Source organism: Tauraco erythrolophus, chromosome W (genome assembly GCF_009769465.1).
Source record: "Tauraco erythrolophus isolate bTauEry1 chromosome W, bTauEry1.pri, whole genome shotgun sequence".
NCBI lineage: Eukaryota > Metazoa > Chordata > Aves > Musophagiformes > Musophagidae > Tauraco > Tauraco erythrolophus.
The window spans coordinates 13,465,883-13,490,994 of record NC_141497.1 but is presented as its reverse complement, the minus strand read 5'-3'; the positions used below and the strand labels follow the sequence as shown (position 1 = coordinate 13,490,994).

The 25,112-nt window shown below is 45.6% G+C and overlaps 1 protein-coding gene across 1 annotated transcript in view; it reads left to right on the top strand.

The window, feature by feature from the left end:
- The window catches only part of LOC147526224 (netrin receptor DCC-like), a 572,075-nt gene that overhangs the window by 362,344 nt on the left and 184,619 nt on the right, over window positions 1-25,112 (top strand). Inside the window, 1 exon segment of the mRNA XM_086630103.1 lies at window positions 10,773-10,927. Within this exon segment, the coding sequence (XP_086486229.1) occupies window positions 10,773-10,927 (155 nt within the window).

Genomic DNA, 25,112 nt, shown 5'->3' with positions numbered 1-25,112 from the left:
TGGAAAATAAAACTTATGAGGAGCGGCTGAGGGAGTTGGGGCTGTTTAGCCTGGAGAAGAGGAGGCTGAGGGGAGACCTGATTACAGCCTACAAATACTTGAGAAAAGATGGTGGGGAGGTGGGGGAAGGGCTCTTTACATTAGTGACGGGTGATAGAACAAGAGGAAATGGGTATAAGCTTAGTCAGGGGAGATTCAGGTTGGATGTTAGGAAGTATTTCTTCTCTGAAAGGGTTGTCAGCCACTGGAATAGGCTGCCCAGGGAGGTGGTTGAGTCCCCATCCCTGGATGTGTTTAAGAATAGGGTGGATGATCTACTTGAGGATATGGTTTAATGGGGATTAGGGATGGTTGGACTCGATGATCTCTAAGGTCTTTTCCAACCTAGAAATCTATGAATGAATCTATGAATCGTGAAGGACTGTTTGTGTTGACAGTGATGTCTATGGATCTTACCCCCTCCAGCTCTTACTCGACCATCTAACATAAAGTATTGGTAGCTCCATATTTTACCTTTCATCTTCCTCTGAAGACACAGGCTGGAGTGTTCTTTGCATCACCGGTCGAAGTGAATTTGTTAAGCCCTAATCAACCGGAGAGGAGGACCGCTTTTAGAGCAGTGCAAATGATGTAAGACGTTGAAAATAGCCAGAGAGGGAGTTGTGAGGGTTTTACATCATTGCAAATACGATGGACCAGCCTGGGTTGTTCTGGCCACGTGGATTGGAGGTGCACAGCAGATAGCTCTTCTGTGATAGCCACACTAGAGATTCATAGAATCATAGAATCATAGAATGGTTAGAGTTGGAAGGGACCTCAAAGATCATCTAGTTCCAACCCCCCTGCCATGGGCAGGGAAACCCTCCACTACACCAGGTTGCCCAAAGCCTCATCCAACCTGGCCTTGAACACTTCCAGGGATGGGGCATCTACAACTTCTCTAGGCAACCTATTCCACTGCCTCACCACCCTCAGAGTGAAATATTTCTTTCTTATATCTAATCTAAATCTCCCCTCTTTCAGTTTAAAGCCATTGCCCCTTGTCCTATCACTACACGCCCTTGTAAAAAGCCCCTCTCCAGCTTTCCTTTAGGCCCCCTTTAAGTACTGGAAGGCTGCTATAAGATCACCCCGGAGCCTTCTCTTCTCCAGGCTGAACAGCCCCAATTCTCTCAGCCTGTCTTCATAGCAGAGGGGCTCCAGCCCTCGGATCATCTTCGTGGCCCTCATCTGGACCCACTCCAGCAGCTCCATGTCCTTCTTGTGCTGGGGACTCCAGAGCTGAACACAGTATTCCAGGTGGGGTCTCACGAGAGCTGAGTAGAGGGGCAGAATCACCTCCCTCGACCTGCTGGCCACGCTCCTTTTGATGCAGCCCAGGATACAGTTGTCTTTCTGGGCTGCCAGTGCACATTGCCGGCTCATGTTGAGCTTCTCATCCACCAGCACTCCCAAGTCCTTTTCCTCAGGGCTGCTCTCAATCCATTCTCCGCCCAGCCTGTACTTGTGCTTGGGATTGCCCCGACCCATGTGCAGGACCTTGCACTTGTCCTTGTTGAACTTCATGAGGTTCTCACAGGCCCACCTCTCCACCTCTCTCTAGATTCTTTGATGTTTGCATGATTCTCCATCATATATGCTCATTTCACACTCCAAAAGTTACTCCATGTTTACTTTGGGTTTTGTTTTCTTTTCCTAACTTTGTAAATGATTTTATGCCTGAGAAAAATCTTGTGTTCTTCTCTTTCTGTACATCATGATGAAGAACTTACTTGAAGCATCCAGTCCTGTGTTTCACTGCACTTAAGATACACTTCAGCTACGGCGTGGTAACTAGTAGTTGTGTGTGTGCTGATGGCAGCTCAGCTTCTGAGGGGACTTTAGTTGGAATCTATAATTAATTGAAGAATGAGTGGATGTGTATTGGATCCATGAGAGATAAAGACCCAACAGTTACCAAAGTGACCTCCCCTCCGCCACAGCGTGGACTTAGCCTTCATCTGAAAGGGCTCTCATAGAATTGTAGAATGGTTTGGGTTGGAAGAGACCTTCAAGATCATCTAGTTCCAACCCCCTTGCCATGGGCAGGGACACCTGCCACTATACCAGGTTGCTCAAAGCCCCATCCAACCTGGCCTTGAACACTTCCAAGGATGGGGCAGCCACAACTTCTCTGGGACACCTGGTCCAGTGCCTTACCACCCTCACAGTGAAGAAGTTCTTCCTAAAATCTAATCTAAATCTCCCCTCTTTCAGTTTAAAGCCATTGTCCCTTGTCCTATCACTACACGTCCTTGTCAGAAGCCCCTCTCCAGCTTTCTTGTAGCCCCTTTAGGTACTGGAAGGCTGCTAGAAGGTCTCCCCGGAGCCTTCTCTTCTCCAGGCTCAACAGCCCAAACTCTCTCAGCCTGTCTTCAAAGGAGAGGTGCTCCAGCCCTCGGAGGAGGGCTTTGACGTTAACCTCAGAGATGCGAAGGAACGGTCAGAGAAATTGCTGTGTAAGTCCTGGAGTAAAGCCATCTTCTCGCCTTTGAGAGCAAATAAGATTTGCCTGACAGCCAACACGATGCACATGACAAACGGCCATTTCAGGAACCATCTGGAAAAAGAAATCTGTGGTGTTTTGAACTCTCTCTTAAAGGTTTTTCAACTCCACCTTTTCAAAGAAACCACTTTTGGAAGACATTGCACTTCTTGCTGTAGCGTAATCACCTTCTGATGGGATGCTCTTTAATTTTCATGCTCAGCGAGGCATCCTGCGTGGGATCAAATGGTATTGCTTGCTGATAAGGATGACTGGAAAGAGCACTTAAAGGTAAAAGGCGAGTGTTCTCAGAAAAAGATAAAACAAACCTTCAGTCTATTAGGAACTAAAGAACCAGGCAGCCAATTCACCTGCACTCAAGAAAGTTTCTGGTTGAGAGAGAAGTTGGGATTTAAAAGCGAGAGATTCATGAGTGTTTTTTGGTAATAGCCGACTGTTGATGGAAAAATGAGCAGAAATTGAGTTTTTCATTTATAGGATGTTTTAGTAGATATGTAACTCTCAGCATACGTTTGATTGTGCTTATTTTCTGTTAAAATATAGTGGAATATAATAGTAGAATATCATCCGTGCGTTTCACTGGATATCACTCTTCGAGGACATGTACGCACACACACACAAAGACCATAAAATTCCATCCTGCCTTGCAGGAGAAGTGTTCAGTAGAAGAAAAGAGCTCTTTTAGGTATCATTTGATGTTAGAAGCTTGTTGAAAAAAAACAACCAATTTTATACACGAGTAATAAGGTCATCAAAAAGATTAAAAATGCCGCATTTACCAATGGAATAGGTAAATCTTCACTTTTTAAATTCCTTTCCCATTTTACTGCTCAGATGATGAGCTCTTGAGAACACCCTTGGGTGCTGTGAGGGCGGAGATGGACAATTAAATTAATGTTAATTCATTACTATTTATTCATTACTATTTTATTTATTTTTTTAGCTAGAGGTGGTCTTCAGGTAGGAAATGTTGGATCCATCTTTAAACCCCTTTGGAGCCAACAGTCTTGACGCTGCCTGTGTTGAATCGCAAACTTGATCTAGAGTAACAAGATTTTTTTGTAGTGAGTGTTGGCAAAACGGGTCAGATTCAGTATTTCAATCCAGAGGCAGGTTCGTTATTTTTTATCTGATTTTGATATTCTGGTTGGCTCTTGGCCTCGCGGTTTGTTCCCTTTTCTCATCCATCTCTGTTCATTTGCTTCTCAATGAGGGAGTGTGAATTCATACAGGCGTTTGATATTTCCACAGTAGGGTATGAGAAAAGAGAAAGAAATATATTGTTTATTTTTGCTGATTTGCTCTTGATCTCTCTTTAAACAAAAAAAACCCCAACACAACAAAAAAAACTCCTCAATTGTAATCTCAAGACAGATTTAATTACCTGTGCGTAGTTTTGAATGAATTCTGCCTTCTCAGTGAGAATTGACATCACTATATTTAAAATTTAAAATTGAAGTTAGGATAAAAAAATTATGTTTATTTATAAAGAATGAGAAATATTTATACAGCAATATAGTTATTTTGAGCCTTTTAGATGAGACACAAACCCCCGAAATACAATTCAATTTTTGATTGCAACCTTTGAAATGTCAAGGTGGCTTAAGTAAGGGGTCCTGATTTGTAGCTATCCTTCTTTCATAACAATTAGCCAACATTTTTTCCCAATAAATGAAATTAAATGATCTGGTTTTATTTTTTTTTTTTTAAAAAGAAAAATTACCATGGAAATCAGCAATGTTACAGCTGAACATAAAACCCTTGGATGAAGGACTGTTTTGCAAGATTTGGACCAGTTTTGTTTTTAATTGAACATTCACTTTTCAATAATAAATTAATAAATGAGGGACCTTGACAGGCTGGAGAGGTCAGTCCCCACGAACCTCATGAAGTTCAACAAGGCCAAGTGCAAGGTCTTGCACGTGGGTCGGGGCAATCCAAAGCACATGTACAGGCTGGGCAGGGAACGGATTGAGAGCAGCCCTGAGGAGAAGGATTTGGGAGTGCTGGTTGAGGAGAAGCTCCACATGAGCTGGCAATGTGTGCTGGCAGCCCAGAAAGCCAACCATGTCCTGGGCTGCATATAAAGCAGCGTGGGCAGCAGGTCAAGGGAGGGGGTTCTGCCCCTTTGCTCTCCTGAGACCCCACCTGCAGTGCTGCCTTCAGCTCTGGGGTCCCCAACAGAAGAAGGACATGGAGCTGTTGGAGCGGGTCCAGAGGAGGCCACGAAGATGATCCGAGGGCTGGAGCCCCTCTGCTATGAAGCCAGGCTGAGAGAGTTGAGGCTGTTTGGCCTGAAGAAGAGAAGGCTTCAGGGAGACCTTCAAGCAGCCTTCCAGTACCTAAAGGGGCTACAAGAAAGCTGGAGAGGGACTTTTTACAAGGGCATGTAGTGATAGGACAAGGGGCAATGGCTTTAAACTGAAAGAGGGGAGATTTCTATTAGATCTAAGGAAGAACTTCTTGACTCTGAGGGTGGCGAGGCACTGGACTGGGTTTCCCAGAGGAGTTGTGTCTGCCCCATCCCTGGAAGTGTTCAAGGCCAGGCTGGATGAGGCTTTGAGCAACCTGGTGTAGTGGCAGGTGTCCTTGCCCATGGCAGGGGGGTTGGTGTCGGAGAAGTCTTCTGGCTGCTGTATGGGTTGAATAGAAAGCACCTGTGTTTCATTAAAACAGGTGCTGTGAGTCACATTGGTCAGCTGGAAGCCACGTGACCCATGGGTGGTTAAAGGTGGGGCACTCCCTCCTGGGAGTGGGGTGTTTTCCTCCAGGATGTTGGAGAGGTAGGAGCTCTTAGAGAGCAGTGTTCTGAAGCTCTCTGGTGGAAGAGCCTTCTGATTGTGGTATGTGAGGTGATCACAATGACCTTTGGGTTGTGACTTGGTTGTGAGAAGATACCTTCAGTGTGTGACAGTTTGTGACATCTGGTGACCCTGATTTGATTTGTTGAATGTGAACTACTTGGACTGCAGGATGAAGTGTGGTAGAGCCCAGTGAAGCTCAAGAGCAGTGGGGGAGCTGTGGATTGATCAGTTTTGACTTAGATGCCTGGAACAAGGTGAGCCACAGGGAACAGAAAATGGGACAGAGCTTTGTAAAGGAAAACCAGACCTTTGCATTCCTTAAATCCATGATAATGGCTGCGGGGGCCAATATAAGCAATGAAGATCTCTATAATCTACTTAATTGGGCATTGGAGCGTGAAGGCCTAGTGAATCTTAATACCACCTTTAGCCTTGAGCTATGGAAAAAGCTGGGGCATAAGTTACTTTGTGAAACTGTGTTTGAGCAAAAGGACCTGACCGATCCTGCTGTGTACATGGGGGGCCCTAGACAATATAATTCAAAAGGGGATGGCAGAAGGAGAGGAAACAGACTATGTATCTGTGGGCGAAGGTTTGATGGAGATGACGAACTGTCTGAGGGAGGACTGACCCCAGAGAGCGTGGACAGTGAATCTGATATATCTTCACTGTTCATGGAGATTAAGAAAGTTGCGGGGACCGTGCAGGGACTCTGCCCCACCCTGCAGGAGGTGTTGAAGTGTCCCCCACCCTTTGCCCCAGCAGCCCCCCCTTTCTCTTTGGGATTTGTTATGCCTATGGCTCCACCACTTGACCAAATGACCCTATCACTGGCAACACAGGTGCAAGCAACGCAGCCAATATTGGTACAACAGGCTATGACAATACTGCGAGGAGTGTCCCAACAGCTAGCAGTTGTGGTGGAAATGCTGCAGCAGGCTATAACCCCCCCTGCAGTAAGAGAGGCTATAGGAGAGACCTCTAAAGTAAGTGACAGTTCAGCTGGTAAGTTGCCGCCGGTACCTAGGCCGAGGAAAAGGTCGCTGGAATCCGCCGTTTAGTGGAACCAGACCCCCTGGGAGCGTCTACAGTGACAGTTCAACCTCGTGACCCAGTACGTTTCTGGGACGAGGTTAGGATGAAGGCAGTGGAGGCCGGGGACTGGAATTTGGCTGAAGCTCTGGGGGTACCAGTCAACAATAAAGATTCTTCTATAACAGAAATGGGGGGAGGGCTGAGTGCATTCCCAGTGGTACTAGCCCTCCCGGGCTCCCTGGGTGTTAGGAAGCAGAAGTGTTATAGATGTGGAAACCTGGGACATGTAAAATCAGAATGCCCAGGACGGAAAGGCCAAAGGCAGACAATAAATGCCGGAAAAGTTAATGGCTCAGTCACTTACCATAAATGTGGAAAACAGAGATGCCATAAATGTGGGCAAATAGGCCATCTCGCTAAAAACTGCAGGTCAAAGGTCTACACTAACGGCCGGTCAAATCGGGGAAATAGGAAAGGCAAAACAAAGAGATGGGTGTCCTACAGTCCAGAAAAAACCTTTGCGGGAACATTGCGGCAGCCGCAGGCCAACCACAGTCCGGAAAAAACCTCTGAGGGAATGTTGCGGCAGCCACAGGCCAATCCAGTAATAGACCAACAGGAAAAGCAGCCAGAACGGCCAGGGTGGATGTATCCGTCGCCACCAGACCAATGGATATATCCACCGCTGTTGTGGTATAATGAGAAATAAGACTTTTCCTTGGTGTTGGTTTCCAAGGTATTTGACAAGTGGCGATGGAAAATGGAGTCAGAATGATAGAACACCTAAGGCGATTAGGCTTTTTCAAAAAAAAAAAGGGGGGAATTGTTGGAGAAGTCTTCTGGCTGCTGTATGGGTTGAATAGAAAGCACCTGTGTTTGGTTAAAACAGGTGCTGTGAGTCACGTTGGTCAGCTGGAAGCCACGTGACCCATGGGTGGTTAAAGGTGGGGCACTCCCTCCTGGGAGTGGGGTATTTCCCTCCAGGACGTTGGAGAGGTAGGAGCCCTTAGCAGTGCTCTGAAGCTCTCTGGTGGAAGAGCCTTCTGATTGTGATATACGAGGTGATTGCAACGGCCTTTGGGTTGTGACTCGTTGCGAGAAGATACTTTCAGTGCGTGACAGTCCGCGACAGGTTGGAACTAGATGATCTTGAAGGTCCCTTCCAACACAAACCATTCTATGATAGTCACAATAAGCTACTGGATCTCCTGATTTAACTTCCTGCATGTTATAAAGTGAAGAACTGAATCAAAGGACCACTTAATTGCATCGAAAAACTGATATTTGATGAAAACTTATCTTCAGAATTCAACTGAAATTCTAAAAATATTATTCTCAGATGATCTATTTACGTTAATATTGAGGTTTGCTTATTAGAACCAAGGACTTGACGTTATTTGGTGGGAGAACGATAATGGGAGATAAAAAAAGATCGCGAGGTGGTAAAAGTCCGTCCATTTTAAAATTGTGTTCATTTCACAGCAAGGAGCGTTAAATGTGACTTGTCTTCCTCAAAGGAACTAATTAGGTGTTTGAAACATTCTAAAAGCATTTGTTACACACCTAAGAGATAGATGGGAACTGTAATTATATTTTTTTTAACATGCTGATACTGTAATGTAACATGATCCACAGTCACTGGAAATTACATGTCAGAGTTTCCATTTTACAAGAAAGTGGATGACTTTAGTCAAGGTCTTTTATTTTTAGACCGTTAATTTATGTCCAGGGCTGGGTTTGAAAAAGAAAATTCCTAATGTGAAGGTGCCTGATTCGGGGATATTTGGTGCTTTTTAGATTATTCCTGGATTGCTGTAGGATCTGTAGTGTGTTAACCCTTTGCTGTTGAGCGGGAGCAAACAATGGACTTTTGGACATGGGTTGAGGCTTGTCTCACCTAACTTCGGCCTGAGGGTGTGTCCACGGAGTGGGTCACTGGACCTCAAGGGAGAAGGACAACTGCAGGTGTTACATCCATCTGACATGTTTTAGATGTCTATTTGACAAAGACAAGTGTAGGATGTTGAGGTTCATAAGGAGTTTCTTCTCTTTGCTGGCTGGAGGATTTAAGGCGTCACAGAAGACATTATTGACCAGCGTGACGTTGGCAGGCGGCCCGTTTAAACGGCCTGTTTAATTTCTTATCTCGACTCATAATTTTGTTTCTGTGGGATATCACAGAAACCAAAATCAGTGGAGGAGTCAGGAGATTTGACAGTTTGAGGGAAATGGACTTGTTTGGGTGTCTGTCATCACCTGGATGATGTAATTCAGAAAAAAACTGTGAGCAAGAGCTCTATGCCAGGAGAATAACCACTTATTTCTGTCCTGGTTTACTTATTCCTCTAAATGTCCATTATCACTGCCAGGTTGTGATTGAGTCCAGAGGAGAGCCACAAAGATGAAGAGAGGGCTGGAGCTCCTCTCCTCTGAAGCCAGGCTGAGAGAGTTGGGGTTGTTGAGCCTGGAGAAGGTTCCGGGGAGACCTTCTAGCAGCCTTCCGGTACTTAAAGGGGCTACAAGAAAGCTGGAGAGGGGCTTTGGGCAAGGGCGTGTAGTGACAGGACAAGGGGCAATGGCTTTAAACTGAAAGAGAGGAGATTCAGATTAGATATTAGGAAGAACTTCTTGACATTGAGGGTGGTGAGGCACTAGACCAGGTTTCCCAGCAAAGCTGTGGCTGCCCCATCCCTGGAAGTGTTCAAGGCCAGGTTGGATGGGGCTTTGAGCAACCTGATCTAGTCCAGGTGTCCCTGCCCATGGCAGGAGAGTTGGAACTAGATGATCTTGAAGATCCCTTTCAACCCAAACCATTTTGTGATTCTAAGTTGGCCAAGCTCAGCTTGCACAGTCAGAAAGAGCGAAGGCTCTGCCTGCTAACATCCTCACTGGGGCCCACAGCTCTGCTTTCATCTTATCAAGTGCAACCTTTGTGCCAAATAGAGACATTAAACTGCCATCATCTCTGTTAAGGGACAATCCCACTGTTTTCCCCAGGGAACGTTCACCCAAACTTTGTTCCGTTGATCCTCGGAGGACTGGAGCGCCAGTGGAGCCTGACACTCAACAACATGGACCATCTGAGAGGTTTCATTTGGAGGAAACATTCCCCGAAAGAACAATAATCTCCATTCTCTGAATCGCTGCTCTGCCAATCGCAGCCCAGAGCACCGTCGCAACGCTACAAAAAAATTGCCAATTAGTTATTTCGGTCTTAAATGATTTTTTTTTTCTCTGCAGCATGTAATCTACCTTTTTGTTTTTGTTAGCTTTCTCAGAGGGGCTTCTAGCCAAGGAGAGGAGTGACTCACGCCACCCATAATAAATCATTTAGAAAAGCAATTTTACCTACTTCTGGTTCCAGATTGTCCATGAAATGACTGTGATTTCATCCAATTTAACCCCTGCTTTACTGTTTAGGGATTGCATTTTTCCTGGATAATCCCACGTTAATGACTCCGGGTCTTGATCTTTCTCACCGAGAAGCACAAAAGCACGAGTAAGCAGAGCTTTGCTAAACCCAAGGTAGAGAAACCAGGACCAGGGTGCAGGAACCCCTTTAGCTCTGGGTGCTTCTGGTGCCAGGAATATGGCTCTTGCTCCAATGGGAAGATGATGTCCTGCACATCTCCATGGCCAGGGGTTTCCATCTTCCAATGTCTGGGCTGTACTTTCACTCTGGAGACCACTGCCGGACAGTTATCCCAGGACTTTTTCAATTAGATATAAGGAAGAAATTTTTTACAATGAGGGTGGTGAAGCACTGGACCAGGTTGCCCAGAGAAGTTGTGGCTGCCCCATCCCTGGGAGTGTTCAAGGCCAGGTTGGATGAGGCTTTGAGCAACCTGCTGGTGTAGTGGAGGGTGTCCCCGCCCATGGCAGGGGAGTTGGAACTAGATGATCTTTGAGGTCCCTTCCAACCTTAACCATTCTATGATTCTATGACTTACTACTGGGGGCAATTGGTGGAGGAGCATCAATGACATTTTTTTTCCGTAGCTCAGCAATAGTGAAGTTCTGGTCAAGTTGGATGAGGTCCAATATGCATCTCACTTCCCATACAACAGACGTGTTCTTCTGTTCAATATCCATTTATTTCCATCCATTTTCCTTTTTTTTGTTATATTAAGAAAAGCAAAGAGCCAATACACTATATATTTTATGAAATGTTAAAATAGAGGTCTTTTTTGGAGCACTTAAAACATTCCCACTGGGCTCCGTTACTTGAATTAGGCTTTTTAAAGGAGAAATAAAAAAACCCCACAACCCTACAGACAACCTCAAACTGAAGTTTGATAATTAATCCTAACTTGCAGGCTACCAACTGCGTAAATAAATAATGTTTTAAGATCTGAATGCATTTTAAAACCTTTTTTGTTTTTTTTTAGGGAACGAGCGGTCAACACGTCTCAACCTGGGACTCTTCAACTGACTGTGGGCAACCTGAAACCGGAGGAGATTTACACCTTCCAAGTGGTGGCATATAACGAGTGGGGACCGGGAGAGAGCTCGCAGCCCATCAAGGTCGCCACGCAACCGGAACGTGAGTGTGCGCAAGAACGGGGTCGGGTCTTGGCGCGAGTGGCTGTAGTGTTGAACCGCAGCTCTACAGTTCTTGGCGTGCGTTGGTTTAAGGTTTTTGTATAGATTCTCTTAAAAAATACGACCCAGTAAATAAAACCTGTCCTGGATTTGTAATATTTCTTGCATGGATCGTCTAGGCCGCTCAACAGTGACGTGTTGCAGTTGTGTCATGGCTTTGATGATCACACATCCCGTTTGCTATTACGTGGTGGCGTAAATGATATCAAAAGTTCTGCTACGGGACATAAGGAGTTGGTTTCTTACGAGGAAATCAGTAGACACTTTTTTCTGTGCATCTCTTTGGACTGGAAGTATTTTTATGCAAGAGAAGAGACATTTCTTCTCGTTGAGCTTGTCCTGCTGTGTTTTTTTCTCGCTTGGAAGGTCCAAGGGATGTGGCAAAGTGAAGATCAAAACATTCTTTGAGCCTTTCCACTGCCAAATTAATTATTTGGAAGAATTGGCTATAAAAATGAGATCGGTATCTAGTTCTTAGTGCAGAGATGGGCGCTGAGTCTCAGTGCTGATGGGTGCTGGATTGTTCCTTTTACAGCTAAGCTGAGCCCCAGGAAAGGTGTCTACTAGGTGCCAACGAGAGCGTGCGTGATGTCCCCTGACCAGGCAAGAGATGTTGTGAATAAGGGGAAAAGGAACCTTTCAACTTAAATTATTCTGTGATTTGGTGCCTGTAGCTTTGTTCATCCTGAAACATGAATTTCACAGCCTGTTGTCACTTCCCAAACCCCTGAGAGCAGCGATATTAGTGAAATAGCACCCAAGATAATGTTGCATTCTGGACTTTCGGATGGTCTTGCGCTTTAGATACGTCTTTCATTCCTGCGCCAAGATCACTCCGCCACTTCTTTGCAGTTACACAACTGCCACGTGCAAACGTAAGGAAGGTTGCATCCCAGCTCTTTTTTTGGGGGGAAATAATTCTGGAAAGTCAGTTTATGAATCCGAGCCTTTTAAAAGTGGTATGTTAGGTAAGTAACTGTCAGCATCATTTATCTATTAATACTTTCTCTCTGCGTAGACACACAGGCATGAATGTATGTATTTCTGTATATGGAATCACAGAAGGGTTTGTGTGGGAAGGGACCTTCAAGATCATCTAGTTCCAACCCCCCTGCCATGGGCAAGGACACCTGCCACTACACCAGGTTGCTCAAAGCTTCATCCAACCTGGCCTTGAACACTTCCAGGGATGGGGCAGCCACAACTTCTCTGGGCAACCTGTGCCAATGTTTCACCACCCTCAGAGGGAAAAAATTTCTTCCTTAGATCCTGTCTAAATCTACCGTCTTTCAAATTAAAGCCATTGCCCCTTGACCTGTCACTACACACCCTTGTCAAAAGTCCCTCTCCAGCTTTCTTGTAGGCCCTCTTGAAGGCTGCTAGAAGGTCTCCCTGGAGCCTTCTCTTCTCCAGGCTCAACAACCCCAACTCTCTCAGCCTGTCTCCATAGCAGAGGTGCTCCAGCCCTTGGATCATCTTCGTGGCCTCCTCTGGACCCACTCCAACAGCTCCATGTCCTTCTTCTGTTGGGGGCCTCACAGCTGAACGCAGTATTCCAGGTGGGCTCTCAGGAGAGCAGAGCAGAGGGGCAGAATCCCCTCCCTCGACTTGCTGCCCATGCTGCTTTGGATGCAGCCCAGGACACGGTTGGCTTTCTGGGCTGCCAGCGTGCATTGCCGGCTCATGGTGAGCTTCTCCTCAGCCAACATCCCCAAGTCCTCCTCCTCAGGGCTTCTCTCAATCCATTCTCCACCCAGCCTGTACTTGTGCTTGGGATTGCCCCAACCCACGTGCAGGACCTTGCACTTGGCCTTGTTGAACTTCATGAGGTTTGCAGCGGCCCATCTCTCCAGCCTGCCAAGGTCCCTCTGGATGGAGGGATGTTTATACTTTATATACATACTATATATATGTACATTTACAGAAGTAAAATACCATTTCAATCAGGAAACATGCCTTCTCCCTTGCAAAGGCATCGCTACCCCCTGCTGTCACTGTCTGAAACTGCCATGACACGGTGTCACTGACTTTTTTTTTAATGCGAAGCATAGACGTTTGGATTATCTTTGCTATTTAATAACGCAAAGGTTTCGCTAAAGCATCAAGTTTGAGCGCGGAGGAGAATATCACTTTCCAGAAGACCAAATTACCTTCTCATTTCAAAACAAGTCTCTCTACTCCTGGGAGGCAGTTGGCCTCTATATGACTATCTTTTAGAAAATGTGTTGTAGCTCTTGTAGAAGAAATTACATGGCTGCCCTGAAATTGAATTTCTCCATTATTGGAAAATATCAGAAGTATTACGCAACCCGGCATTCTTAAAGGAGAAAAAAAATGATGAAAAAAAGACATCTGAAATTCGTGTCTGACAACGCTGGTTTCTAAAAAGTGCATACATTTGCTCGGTAATCAGTTTAAAAGATCAACAGAACAAGTTCTTGCTTTTTGAAATAATCATCCAGAATTTACGGGCTGGATTTAGATGAAGCTTTTTGTCCTCAGATTAAGACCTGCTCCCCCTCCTTACTCCTTTAGTAAATTACAACCCCTTTTTCTCTGCCTTTATGGTATATAATTTCACTACGGTATTGTCAGTCGAGATTTAAGTCCCTGCCTGCTTAAGCCATGTCTAATCTTTTCATACCACATGCGGAGACTTTGTGAGTTATTATTTTGGCTCTTCAAGATCCTCTTAAAGCAGCTTGGAAGGAGAGAAGAAAAGAAACACCTTTATTCTCATGAGGAGGATGGAAATTGTCCATCTTGAGCTTTGAAAGCTGTTCCCTGCTGCGGGCTCAGCTTGCTTCTTTTCACAGCCCTTCAGAATTCAGACCAGTTTTCCAAAGAAATCGATGTCTCCGTCACGTGCAGATCACTTGGTGAAAAGAGAAGATGAAGAGGGAAGCGCGTTGGTGTGCCCCCAAGAAACTTGACGATGTCACTCCGAGTGTCATTCCAGCAAAATGGATTCAATGCGCGTTGATATCTCAACTTCAACCCATGTGTCTTTAAGGGCTTTATAAGGAATAATTAATTACTTTATCCTTCTGAGATAGGGAAGTAGTATTATACCTACTTAAGTGAAGCCCAACCGTGTCCCCATATGTCTTTTCCCTCCTGCATTACTCAGCAAGGAGCAAATCTCTGACCTGCCATGGTTGCCCACAGAGGTGGGGAGTAGCCAGGAGGAGCCTGATGGCCTGAAAATGGAAATTATGAAACAGAATGTCCCAGTTTTAGCTGGGACAGAGTTTTTTTTAACAGCCAGAAGAGCTCCCTGTTTTGGTTTCACTCAGAGGCTCACTCTGAGAAGAATGTTGATAGCAAGCTGATGTTTGTGGTTGGAAGTGAAACTCCAAGGACTTTTCAGTGTGCGGAGTACAGAAACACGGCAGGATAAGGGGGGAGCATAGCTGGGACAAGGGGGACACGATTCCCCTTGTCATTTGTGTGGAACTTAAGACTGAGGGCCAAACTGGCCAATTAGTATTCCATATCATGCAGCGTCATGCCCAGTATAAAAGCGAGGGTCAGCCGGGAAGAAGGGCTTTTGCGCTTTTGCTCTTTTTGCACTTTTGCTCTTTTGCGCTTGCTGCGCTGTTGCTCTGCTGTTTTTTTTTCTTTCTCTCTCTCTCTTTCTCTCCCTCTCTGCCCCTCTCTATTTCGGGGCCTCGCGTTCGTCCGGGATTTGCAGTTTTCGGGACGAGACGGGCTTCGCATACGAGGGGTGGTGAGCACCTACATTGTATTAAATCATCTGTATTAAATCACTCTTATCTCAACCCACGGGTTTCACGTTTATCCTTTAATTCTCTCCCTCATTCCTGGGGGTGGGGGAGGGGGAGTGACTGGCTCTGTGTGAGGGTTCAGCCTAACCCAAAACAGTCTTAATTGGCGCCCAACGTGGGGCACGAAGGGGTTGAGATAAGGATGTGGCTGGCCGGAATGCTGTTTGTTATGCTTGCGTACATGTTACCGGACATTCATTATTTATTGTCTTATCTACCCTATATGATGTTAGGCGGAATGTTTATGCGGTTTTCTGGCTCTGGGTGTTGGACCGGCATGAAAAGTATGTTATCGGTAATTAAGGGTTTTGCTATACTGTACGGTGTAACTCTGATAAGATCATCGGTGCTGGGTCCGGCTCAGTCTTTGTATTCGGCGGTGCAGAGGGGGATGGTGATGTGGAACTCGTTTATTAATTTTGAGCGTCACCTGGCGGATATCATCGCCAATTATACCGGTGACTTTTCATTCACAAAAGCTTACGTTGATTTTGATAATGCCGAACATCATTGGAATAATTTAACCGGTTTGATTGTCCTGCAAGGTCTCCTGAATATATGTTTAATTATCTATATATTCAAAATCAATCGGCCATTTAGGGGTGTATATCAATTTATTTCTCGGGTTATTGTGCTTGCCATCTCAACTCCCATGACAAGCACTATAGCTACTCAGACTACAACGTTATCAGTTGCCCCCGTAAGGAAAAGAAAATGTATACAAAAGTTAGACGACGAAGAAGAGGAATCAGGGCCATCACAACAACCAAATGAGGAAGAGCAACCAGGACCATCAAAGCAACCAGACAAAGAAGAACAACCGGGGCCATCACAACGATTGGAGGAAGAGAAACCAAGGAAATGTCTGCGAAAGTCAGAACGCAGAGGAGAGGATGATGATGATGATGAAGAGCGACCAGGGCCATCACGAGAAATGAAGCGGGAGCGTTCTGTTTCGCCCCAGAGGAAATCTCAATGGAGGAGGAGTGACATCATAGATGAGAGGATAACCACCAGGTCTCTAAAAATGAGCGAGCTGCGAGATATTCGAAAAGATTATGGCCGCCTTAAAGGTGAGCCCATTGTCTCTTGGTTGCTCAGATGCTGGGACATGGGAGCCAATAGTCTGGAGTTAGATGGTAGTGAAGCTAGGCAGCTGGGAGCCCTTGCCATGGATGGAGGCATTGATAAAGCAATTGGAAGGCAGACACAAGTCCGCAGCCTCTGGAGACGACTCCTGGCAGCCATAAAGGAAAGGTACCCCTACAAGGACGAGGTGCCATGTAATGTAAGCAGGTGGACCAACATAGAAAAAGCTATTCAGTATCTGAGAGAACTGGCTGTGCGAGAGTTGATTTATCTTGACTCGAGAAGCGGACCAAGACTCGAAGATCCAGATGACGTCCGGTGCACACGACCAATGTGGCAGAAGATTATACGGAGTGCGCCAGCCGCATATTCCACCTCATTGGCAATAATGGACTTCGGGGACGATGAAGCACCACTATCCGTAGGTAATCTGGTCACCTACCTCCGACGATATGATGATGACACTTCTATACGAACCTGTGTTGCGGCTGTGGAAAAGCTGTCTGAAGAGGTCCGAGAATTAAGAGAAAAAGTAGATTTCCCACCACCCGAACGTTCTAGAATTTCAGCTGTCAGAACCAGGCGTTACCCTCCTCGAGAGAGACAAGAGAGACGGTACAGATCACGGGGTGAGCTATGGTTCTACCTCCGTGATCATGGAGAAGACATGAGAAGGTGGGATGGAAAACCCACCTCCGCTTTAGAGGCCAGGGTACGCCAGTTGGGAGGAAGAACCAACAGGAATAGAACTTTCTCCAATTCCTCCAGGACAGCTGTTGCCCCAGTCTACAGTGAGCAGTCCACTAGTCAAAATGGGAGGGCTGATCCTCCTAGCCATCCTGACTCCAATCCTGCTGATTCCTCTGATGAATATGATAACAGGCATTAGAGGGGCCCTGCCTCCAGCCAGGTGGAGGAGAGGGATAATCGAGTGTACTGGACTGTGTGGATTCGGTGGCCTGGCACATCATACCCTAGAAAGTATAAGGCTTTAGTGGATACTGGTGCCCAATGCACTTTGATACCATCGAACTTCAGAGGGGCAGAATCCATCTCTATTTCTGGAGTGACAGGGGGGTCTCAACAACTGACTGTGTTAGAGGCTGAAGTGAGCCTAACTGGACAGCAGTGGCAAAAACACCCTATTGTAACTGGCCCAGAAGCCCCGTGCATCCTTGGCATAGATTATCTTAAGAGAGGGTATTTCAAAGACCCAAAAGGGTATCGGTGGGCTTTTGGCATAGCTGCAGTAGAGACAGAAGAAGGCAGGCAGCTGTCTACTTTGCCTGGTCTCTCAACGGACCCTTCTGCTGTGGGGTTACTGAGGGTCGAAGAACAACAGGTGCCAATTGCTACTACAACAGTGCACCGACGGCAATATCGTACCAACCGAGACTCTCTAATTCCTATCCATAAGTTGATTCGTCAACTGGAGAGTCAAGGAGTCATCACCAAGACCTGCTCCCCTTTTAACAGCCCTATATGGCCTGTGCGTAAGTCCAATGGCGAGTGGAGGCTGACGGTAGACTATCGTGGCTTGAATGAAGTTACACCACCATTGAGTGCTGCCGTGCCAGATATGCTGGAACTTCAGTATGAACTGGAGTCAAAGGCAGCCAGGTGGTACGCTACAATTGATATCGCTAATGCGTTTTTCTCAATTCCTTTGGCACCGGAATGCAGGCCACAGTTTGCTTTCACTTGGAGGGGCATCCAGTATACCTGGAATCGACTGCCCCAGGGGTGGAAACACAGCCCCACTATTTGCCATGGACTGATCCAGACCACACTGGAACAGGGTGATGCCCCAGAACATCTGCAATACATTGATGACATCATTGTATGGGGCAACACAGCAGAAGAAGTTTTTGAGAAAGGTGAAAAGATAATCCAAATCCTTCTGAAAGCAGGCTTTGCCATAAAACAGAGTAAAGTCAAGGGACCTGCCCAGGAGATTCAGTTTTTGGGAATAAAATGGCAAGATGGGCGTCGTCAGATTCCGATGGACGTGATTAATAAAATAACAGCTATGTCCCCACCAACCAACAAAAAGGAAGCACAAGCTTTCTTAGGCATTGTGGGTTTCTGGCGAATGCATATTCCTGACTACAGCCAGATTGTAAAACCCCTCTACCAAATAACCCGAAAGAGGAATAATTTTGAATGGGGCCCAGAGCAAAAACAAGCCTTTGAACAAATTAAACAAGAAATAGTCCATGCGGTAGCCCTGGGACCAGTCCGGACAGGACAAGATGTCAAAAACGTGCTCTACACCGCAGCCGGGGAGAATGGTCCCACCTGGAGTCTCTGGCAAAAAGCGCCAGGGGAGACACGAGGTCGACCTCTTGGGTTTTGGAGTCGAGGATACAAAGGATCCGAAACCAACTATACTCCAACTGAAAAAGAGATATTGGCAGCATATGAAGGAGTCCGAGCTGCTTCTGAAGTGATTGGTACAGAAGCACAGTTGCTCCTGGCACCCCGATTGCCAGTGCTCGGCTGGATGTTCAAAGGGAGCGTCCCGTCTACACACCACGCAACTGATGCCACATGGAGCAAGTGGATCGCGCTGATCACACAAAGAGCTCGGATAGGAAACCTCAATCGCCCAGGAATTTTGGAAGTGATCAGTAACTGGGCTGAAGGTAAAGACTTTGGAATGTCACCAGAGGAGGAGGAGGTGACACGTGCTGAGGAGGCTCCACCTTATAATGAACTATCAGACAATGAGAAGAAATACGCTCTGTTTACCGACGGGTCCTGTCGCCTTGTAGGAAAACATCGAAAATGGAAAGCTGCTGTATGGAGTCCTACTCGACAGGTCGCAGAAGCTACCGAAGGAGAAGGCGAATCAAGCCAGTTCGCAGAGGTGAAAGCCATCCAACTGGCTTTAGACATCGCTGAACGAGAAAAGTGGCCAATGCTCTATCTCTATACCGACTCTTGGATGGTAGCAAATGCCCTGTGGGGATGGCTACGGCAATGGAAGCAGAGCAGCTGGCAACGCAGAGGTAAACCCATCTGGGCTGCCCCGTTGTGGAAAGACATTGCTGCTCGAGTAGAGAAGCTGATTGTGAAAGTACGACATGTAGATGCCCATGTACCCAAGAGTCGGGCCACAGAAGAACATGAAAACAATCAACAGGTGGATCAGGCCGCCAAGATTAAAGTGGCTCAAGTGGATCTGGACTGGCAACATAAAGGTGAAAAATTTCTAGCTCGTTGGGCCCATGATGCCTCAGGCCATCAAGGAAGGGACGCCACATACAAATGGGCTCATGATCGAGGGGTGGACCTAACTATGGACACCATTGCAGAGGTGATCCATGAATGTGAAACGTGTGCTGCAATCAAGCAAGCCAAGCGGTTGAAACCTCTTTGGTATGGAGGGCGTTGGTCGAAATATCAATATGGAGAGGCCTGGCAAATTGACTATGTCACACTTCCACAAACTCGCAGTGGCAAGCGTTATGTGCTTACAATGGTGGAAGCGACCACTGGATGGCTGGAAACCTATGCTGTGCCCCATGCCACCGCCCGGAACACGATCTTGGGCCTTGAAAAGCAAGTCTTGTGGCGGCATGGCACCCCAGAAAGAATTGAGTCGGACAACGGGACTCATTTCCGTAACAATCTTATAGACACCTGGGCCAAAGAGCATGGCATCGAGTGGGTATATCACATCCCTTATCATGCACCAGCTTCTGGGAAGATTGAACGATATAATGGATTGCTAAAAACCACACTGAAAGCAATGGGTGGTGGAACCTTCAAACATTGGGATACGCATTTAGCAAAAGCCACCTGGTTAGTTAACACTAGAGGATCTGCCAATCGAGCTGGTCCTGCGCAATCAGAACTTCTACGTACTGTAGAAGGAGACAAAGTCCCTGTAGTGCACATGAGGAATATACTCGGGAAGACAGTTTGGGTTATTCCTGCCTCGGGTAAAGGTAAACCCATTCGTGGGATTGCTTTTGCTCAGGGACCTGGGTGTACTTGGTGGGTGATGCAGAAGGACAGGGAAGTCCGATGTGTACCTCAAGGGGATTTGATGTTGGGTGAAAATAGATGATAAAATGAATTGAATTGTGTGATATTAATTGCTGAATAACCCTGTCCCTGCATACCATCATCACTATGGTTGTCACATTGTACTAATGTCATTATATTAAGAATCATCCAGGTTAATGAAGAATGAACTTCGTCAGAATCAGAACTGATTCCAAACAACCAGCAACTTCTTCAAGATCAACATCTTCAACCTGCAGACAGCGGCCGGATACACCAACTACGAGCTCCAGGCGCCACACGCAACAAAGACTACATGTCATCCGTTCTACCGACTGAGCGAATTCCACGTCATCTTTCCTGCCCTGAGAGACTGCTGTAACAGATGAAGACACATTTTGGAGGGATGACCCATGGCTAAGGGAATAGTATATATGTAAGGTTTGAGCATGACATGCATGGTATGGAATAAGGGGTGGATACTGTCCCAGTTTTAGCTGGGACAGAGTTTTTTTTAACAGCCAGAAGAGCTCCCTGTTTTGGTTTCACTCAGAGGCTCACTCTGAGAAGAATGTTGATAGCAAGCTGATGTTTGTGGTTGGAAGTGAAACTCCAAGGACTTTTCAGTGTGCGGAGTACAGAAACACGGCAGGATGTCGCGGACTGCCTGTGTCTTCTTCCGATGGGTCGCAACCAACCGACTGTTGCGACCACAAGGTATTCTACAATCAGAAGGCTCTTCTAAACTCACTGCTACCTTAATCCAACAGAGAGCTCCAATTCACACTCTCCCGAGGGCTCCTACCTCTCCAAACTCCAGGAGGGAAATGCCCCACTCCCTCTTGGGAGTGCCCCACCTTTAAGCCTCCATGGGTCACGTGATCTCCAGCCAATCAACGTGACTCAGCACCTGTCTTGATGAGGCACAGGTGCTTCTCATGTAGCAGCCGGGAAACTTCCCCGACAGCAGGATAAGGGGGGAGCATAGCTGGGACAAGGGGGACACGATTCCCCTTGTCATTTGTGTGGAACTTAAGACTGAGGGCCAAACTGGCCAATTAGTATTCCATATCATGCAGCGTCATGCCCAGTATAAAAGTGAGGGTCAGCCGGGAAGAAGGGCTTTTGCGCTTTTGCTCTTTTTGCACTTTTGCTCTTTTGCGCTTGCTGCGCTGTTGCTCTGCTGTTTTTTTTCTTTCTCTCTCTCTCTTTCTCTCCCTCTCTGCCCCTCTCTATTTCGGGGCCTCGCGTTCGTCCGGGATTTGCAGTTTTCGGGACGAGACGGGCTTCGCATACGAGGGGTGGTGAGCACCTACATTGTATTAAATCATCTGTATTAAATCACTCTTATCTCAACCCACGGGTTTCACGTTTATCCTTTAATTCTCTCCCTCATTCCTGGGGGTGGGGGAGGGGGAGTGACCGGCTGTGTGTGGGGCGGTTCAACATAACCCACGACACAGAAATATACAGATTTGGGATACATTTGTGAGTTGAGGCATTTTGCAGCAGCCAGAGTGTGACCTTGGTCTTGGATAAGACTTGGAGTGACTTTGGTCACTGAGATCCACACCTACCTGATGTGCGGAAACAGACTCCACAACTTGGAAAGTTGTAAAGTAGGTATGTTTATTGCAGCGCTGGGTGCACGGGGGATCGCTCCACCACAAACGTGCACACCCGCCGTAGCAGTTTTTCTTGTATTTATACAGACATACTCATCACCCCCTCCCCCAAAAGGGCAGTCTCTCCCAGGAGATCATTTCCATAGCCCCCGCCTCAGGATCCGCCTCAGGCTCCTCCTTGACACGCCTCCTGGTGGTCGTGGGCAGGGGTCTTTGGGATGAAGGCCGTAGGTCTTCCTCGCTGTGTGTTTTCACTTCTTCCCTGAAACTCTAAAACTCTTGTTTTGGCTGGGCCTGTAGAGCCAAACCGTTTCCCTGGCCTTGAGTGGACACCTGGTTGTCTCCTACTTGTTATTGCTTGAAGACAAATGTTAGTTCTCGTTAGTCCATATCTCTCCTCTTTGTCTGTTTTTCTCCCTATGGGTCATGAGTTACAACCTTGCCATCATTTATTTTGTCTCTCTTACCGGCCTTCTTTTCGGGTAGTTAGTGTTTCAAAGCAGGGATTAGTATTTGATAACTTCTAGCAATTCACAGAGCTATTTCACAGAGCTATGTATTTCCCAGAGTCTTATGCCTATTCTTATCCCTATCCATAGAAATAATAGCTAATATAGTCTTATGTAGTCTTATGCCTACTCCTATACCTATCCCCGTATCAGTCCCCCCTTTTCTATTAAATCAAGTAAATTCTTTTACTTGCCTAAGTTTCCTGATTGATATAACGCTTTGTGCATTGAAGATACCCTTCGAAACACACACCAAATCCATATGTACAGCAGTGTTAGTAACAGCATCAAGGCAGCTGTAGCTATTAACAGTATTATAACAGGATGTATTAGATGATTGAAAAATCCTGACCATCCAAAAGTGCTTCCCACCATTTATGTTCTCCATCCTTCTCTACTCTCTTTTTACAATTTTCTTTATCTTGTTTGCATCATAATGAACTGTCAACCAGAGTTTTCTGTCCGGTCTTTCTAATTTGCCCAGTATTTGCTTTAAACCAGGATGCTGTAGCAATTTCTTTATCAAAGTTAGATTTGTTCCTATAGGTGTGGGTATTAACTCGTAGATCAATGTATAGTCTGATTTTAGAATATGATGGGATGTGACGGGAGCAGAATAGTGGAAGTCGCATCCCGTGATTCGAGTGAAATTACAGATGCAGAAGTTTGAATGATTTTTAGTGCCTACTTCCGTTTCTCCTACAAATATGGAACTACATTTTGTTCGTAGACATGCACAACCTTTCCCTGCATATATTATGATTGTCTTTGAGCCAACATCAGGGCGAATTTCAAAATGACACACCTTTTGATCAGTATCAAGACAGATATCTTGTGCTCTTAGGGTATTACTTTCACTTAGAAATCCTTGTTCTCACACAATGCAGGATTTTAGAGCTTGTCATCTGTCTCTTACCCTTTGGGCCCATGTTCTATGTTCGAAAGGATAAAGCAGGGTTCTAAAGCTATAATGGGATGGATCACAGTTTTTAGAACATTACAAATGGTTAGTACAAAGACTGTAACTGTGTGCGTGGTGGGGTTACAAGTAAAATTTACCATATTCCACCAGGATTGAAGCTCTCTTTTTTTTACTTGTGGCACCATCCCAGACTACCTTTCGGATTTCAGTGGGAAATATCCCTTCTTCTCCTTCTCTTAGAATAGAGGCGATACTATAGTATCTGATTGCATTCATAGTTGGGCCTGAACACAACTCAGGGCTAGTGAGATATTGGCTTGTAGCCCGTTGATCACATCTACAATTATATTGTGGTCTCTTATGTTTGTTTGTTCCCAATCTGGTAAGATTTGTGATGCTAACCACTGGTGAGCTCCTAAAGTCAATAACGAGGATTGTAAGGGCCATTGCAGTTTTGACAGATCTCTAGTGACAGCGGCCAGCTTGTTCATTATTACTTCTGAGTCTATGGTACTCACAACTCCCAACCCTGTTCCTAATAGCCCTGTCAGGTCTCTTGGTTTTTGTCTTTGAGAAATACCTTTCCTCTTTCTTAGCCAAGTAGCCCATCCTTCATAAAAGGTTTGTAAGAAAGGAGAACACAATGGTTGGATTTCTGATACATTAATCTACATTGATAACTCAACCCTTTTGAGAGACTATTCTGGGTTGAATAACACTTACTGCTGTCCTGTGTTTCTTATTACACATGGACCAATTTCATAAATTTTGGGTTCTAGCTTAGGTACTGGCATAGGTCGTGTGGTAGACATCTCTTTACGATGTGTAACTATCGCAGCGGGCATTGTTGTAACTGGCCCAGCGTTTATTTTAAATTTAAATGAAAGTCCAATAGCACTATTGGCTCAGAGACAAGCCACTTCAGTGGTTTTACACTAGTGTGAAATTATGCCAACAATCTAATTCTTTAGAAGCACATTATTTGTGGGAGTAATTGAGATAGTAATTTTAGTAATTTGGGATGCCTTTTTATGGGTGGGGCAATTAATAATTTGGCATCCTACTTTGATTTTTTTTTTCCTACATTTCCCTGAAGTTGGTGAATTCCCTTTGTATCCTTACTCCATTCTTGTTTTAAATATTCTTGATTTCCATACATAACCATGGTAGATAGATTTAAACCTTCTCGAGCAGAGTATTTCTCCATGGATCCAATATACCTACCAAGGCCACTCAGTATCATTCTGGCTACAAGTGCTTTCCCACCCCTGAATTATAATTATGACTGTGAGAAAAGTAATTTCCCTGGTTGGACTTGCGTGACCTTCCATGGAGATCTATGGATTTTTTACTCTGGTGTGATGAATCCAGGCATTCTGCTCCTTGATCTTGATTGCTGTGTAGGAGGTGAGGAGTACTTGGAATGGTCCTTCCCATTGTGGTTCCAAAGTTCTTCCTGCAAGAGACTTGACATATACAAAATCTCCAGGTTGTATATTATGTACAGGTCCATCTAGACCTCTGCTCCGAGTTCCAAATACATGTTTTTCAGTTTCTCTGAGTTGTTTGCTTAATGCCACCATATAGGAAGTCATAATTCCTTCACCAATTTGTGAAGACACCCCCTTTTGTACTCCATAAGGCTGCCCATAGATTGGGGCCAAGCCAAATTAGTTTCCTGTCCCAATTTAACAATTTGTTGTTTAATCAAATGATTCATTTTCTCTACTTGGCCACTCAATTGTGGCCGATATGGAGTATGTAATTGCCAATCTATTCCTAGATGGTGACTAATTTGTTGCACTACCTTAGAGATGAAGTGTGGTTCCTCTGTCTGAGGATATTACTGCTGGGACTCCAAACCTGGGTATCATTTCTTGGAGTAATGCTTTGGTTATTTCTCGAGCTTTAGCTGTTCTACATGGAAAGGTTTCTGGCCAGCCTGAAAAGGTATCAGTTAGTACAAGCAAATATTGATACCCCCCTTTTCTAGGAAGTTCCGAGAAATCAATTTGCCAATGTTGTCCTGGAGCCAATTTGGCCTATTTCTGGCTGTGCAATGGTCTTTGGACTAGTCTGGAGGCAGAGATCACATTGCTGAGTTACTTGTCTGACAGCGGTATACAGATTTTGAGCCACTATACTTTTGATAAGATATTTGTATAATGCTTCCACCCCACAA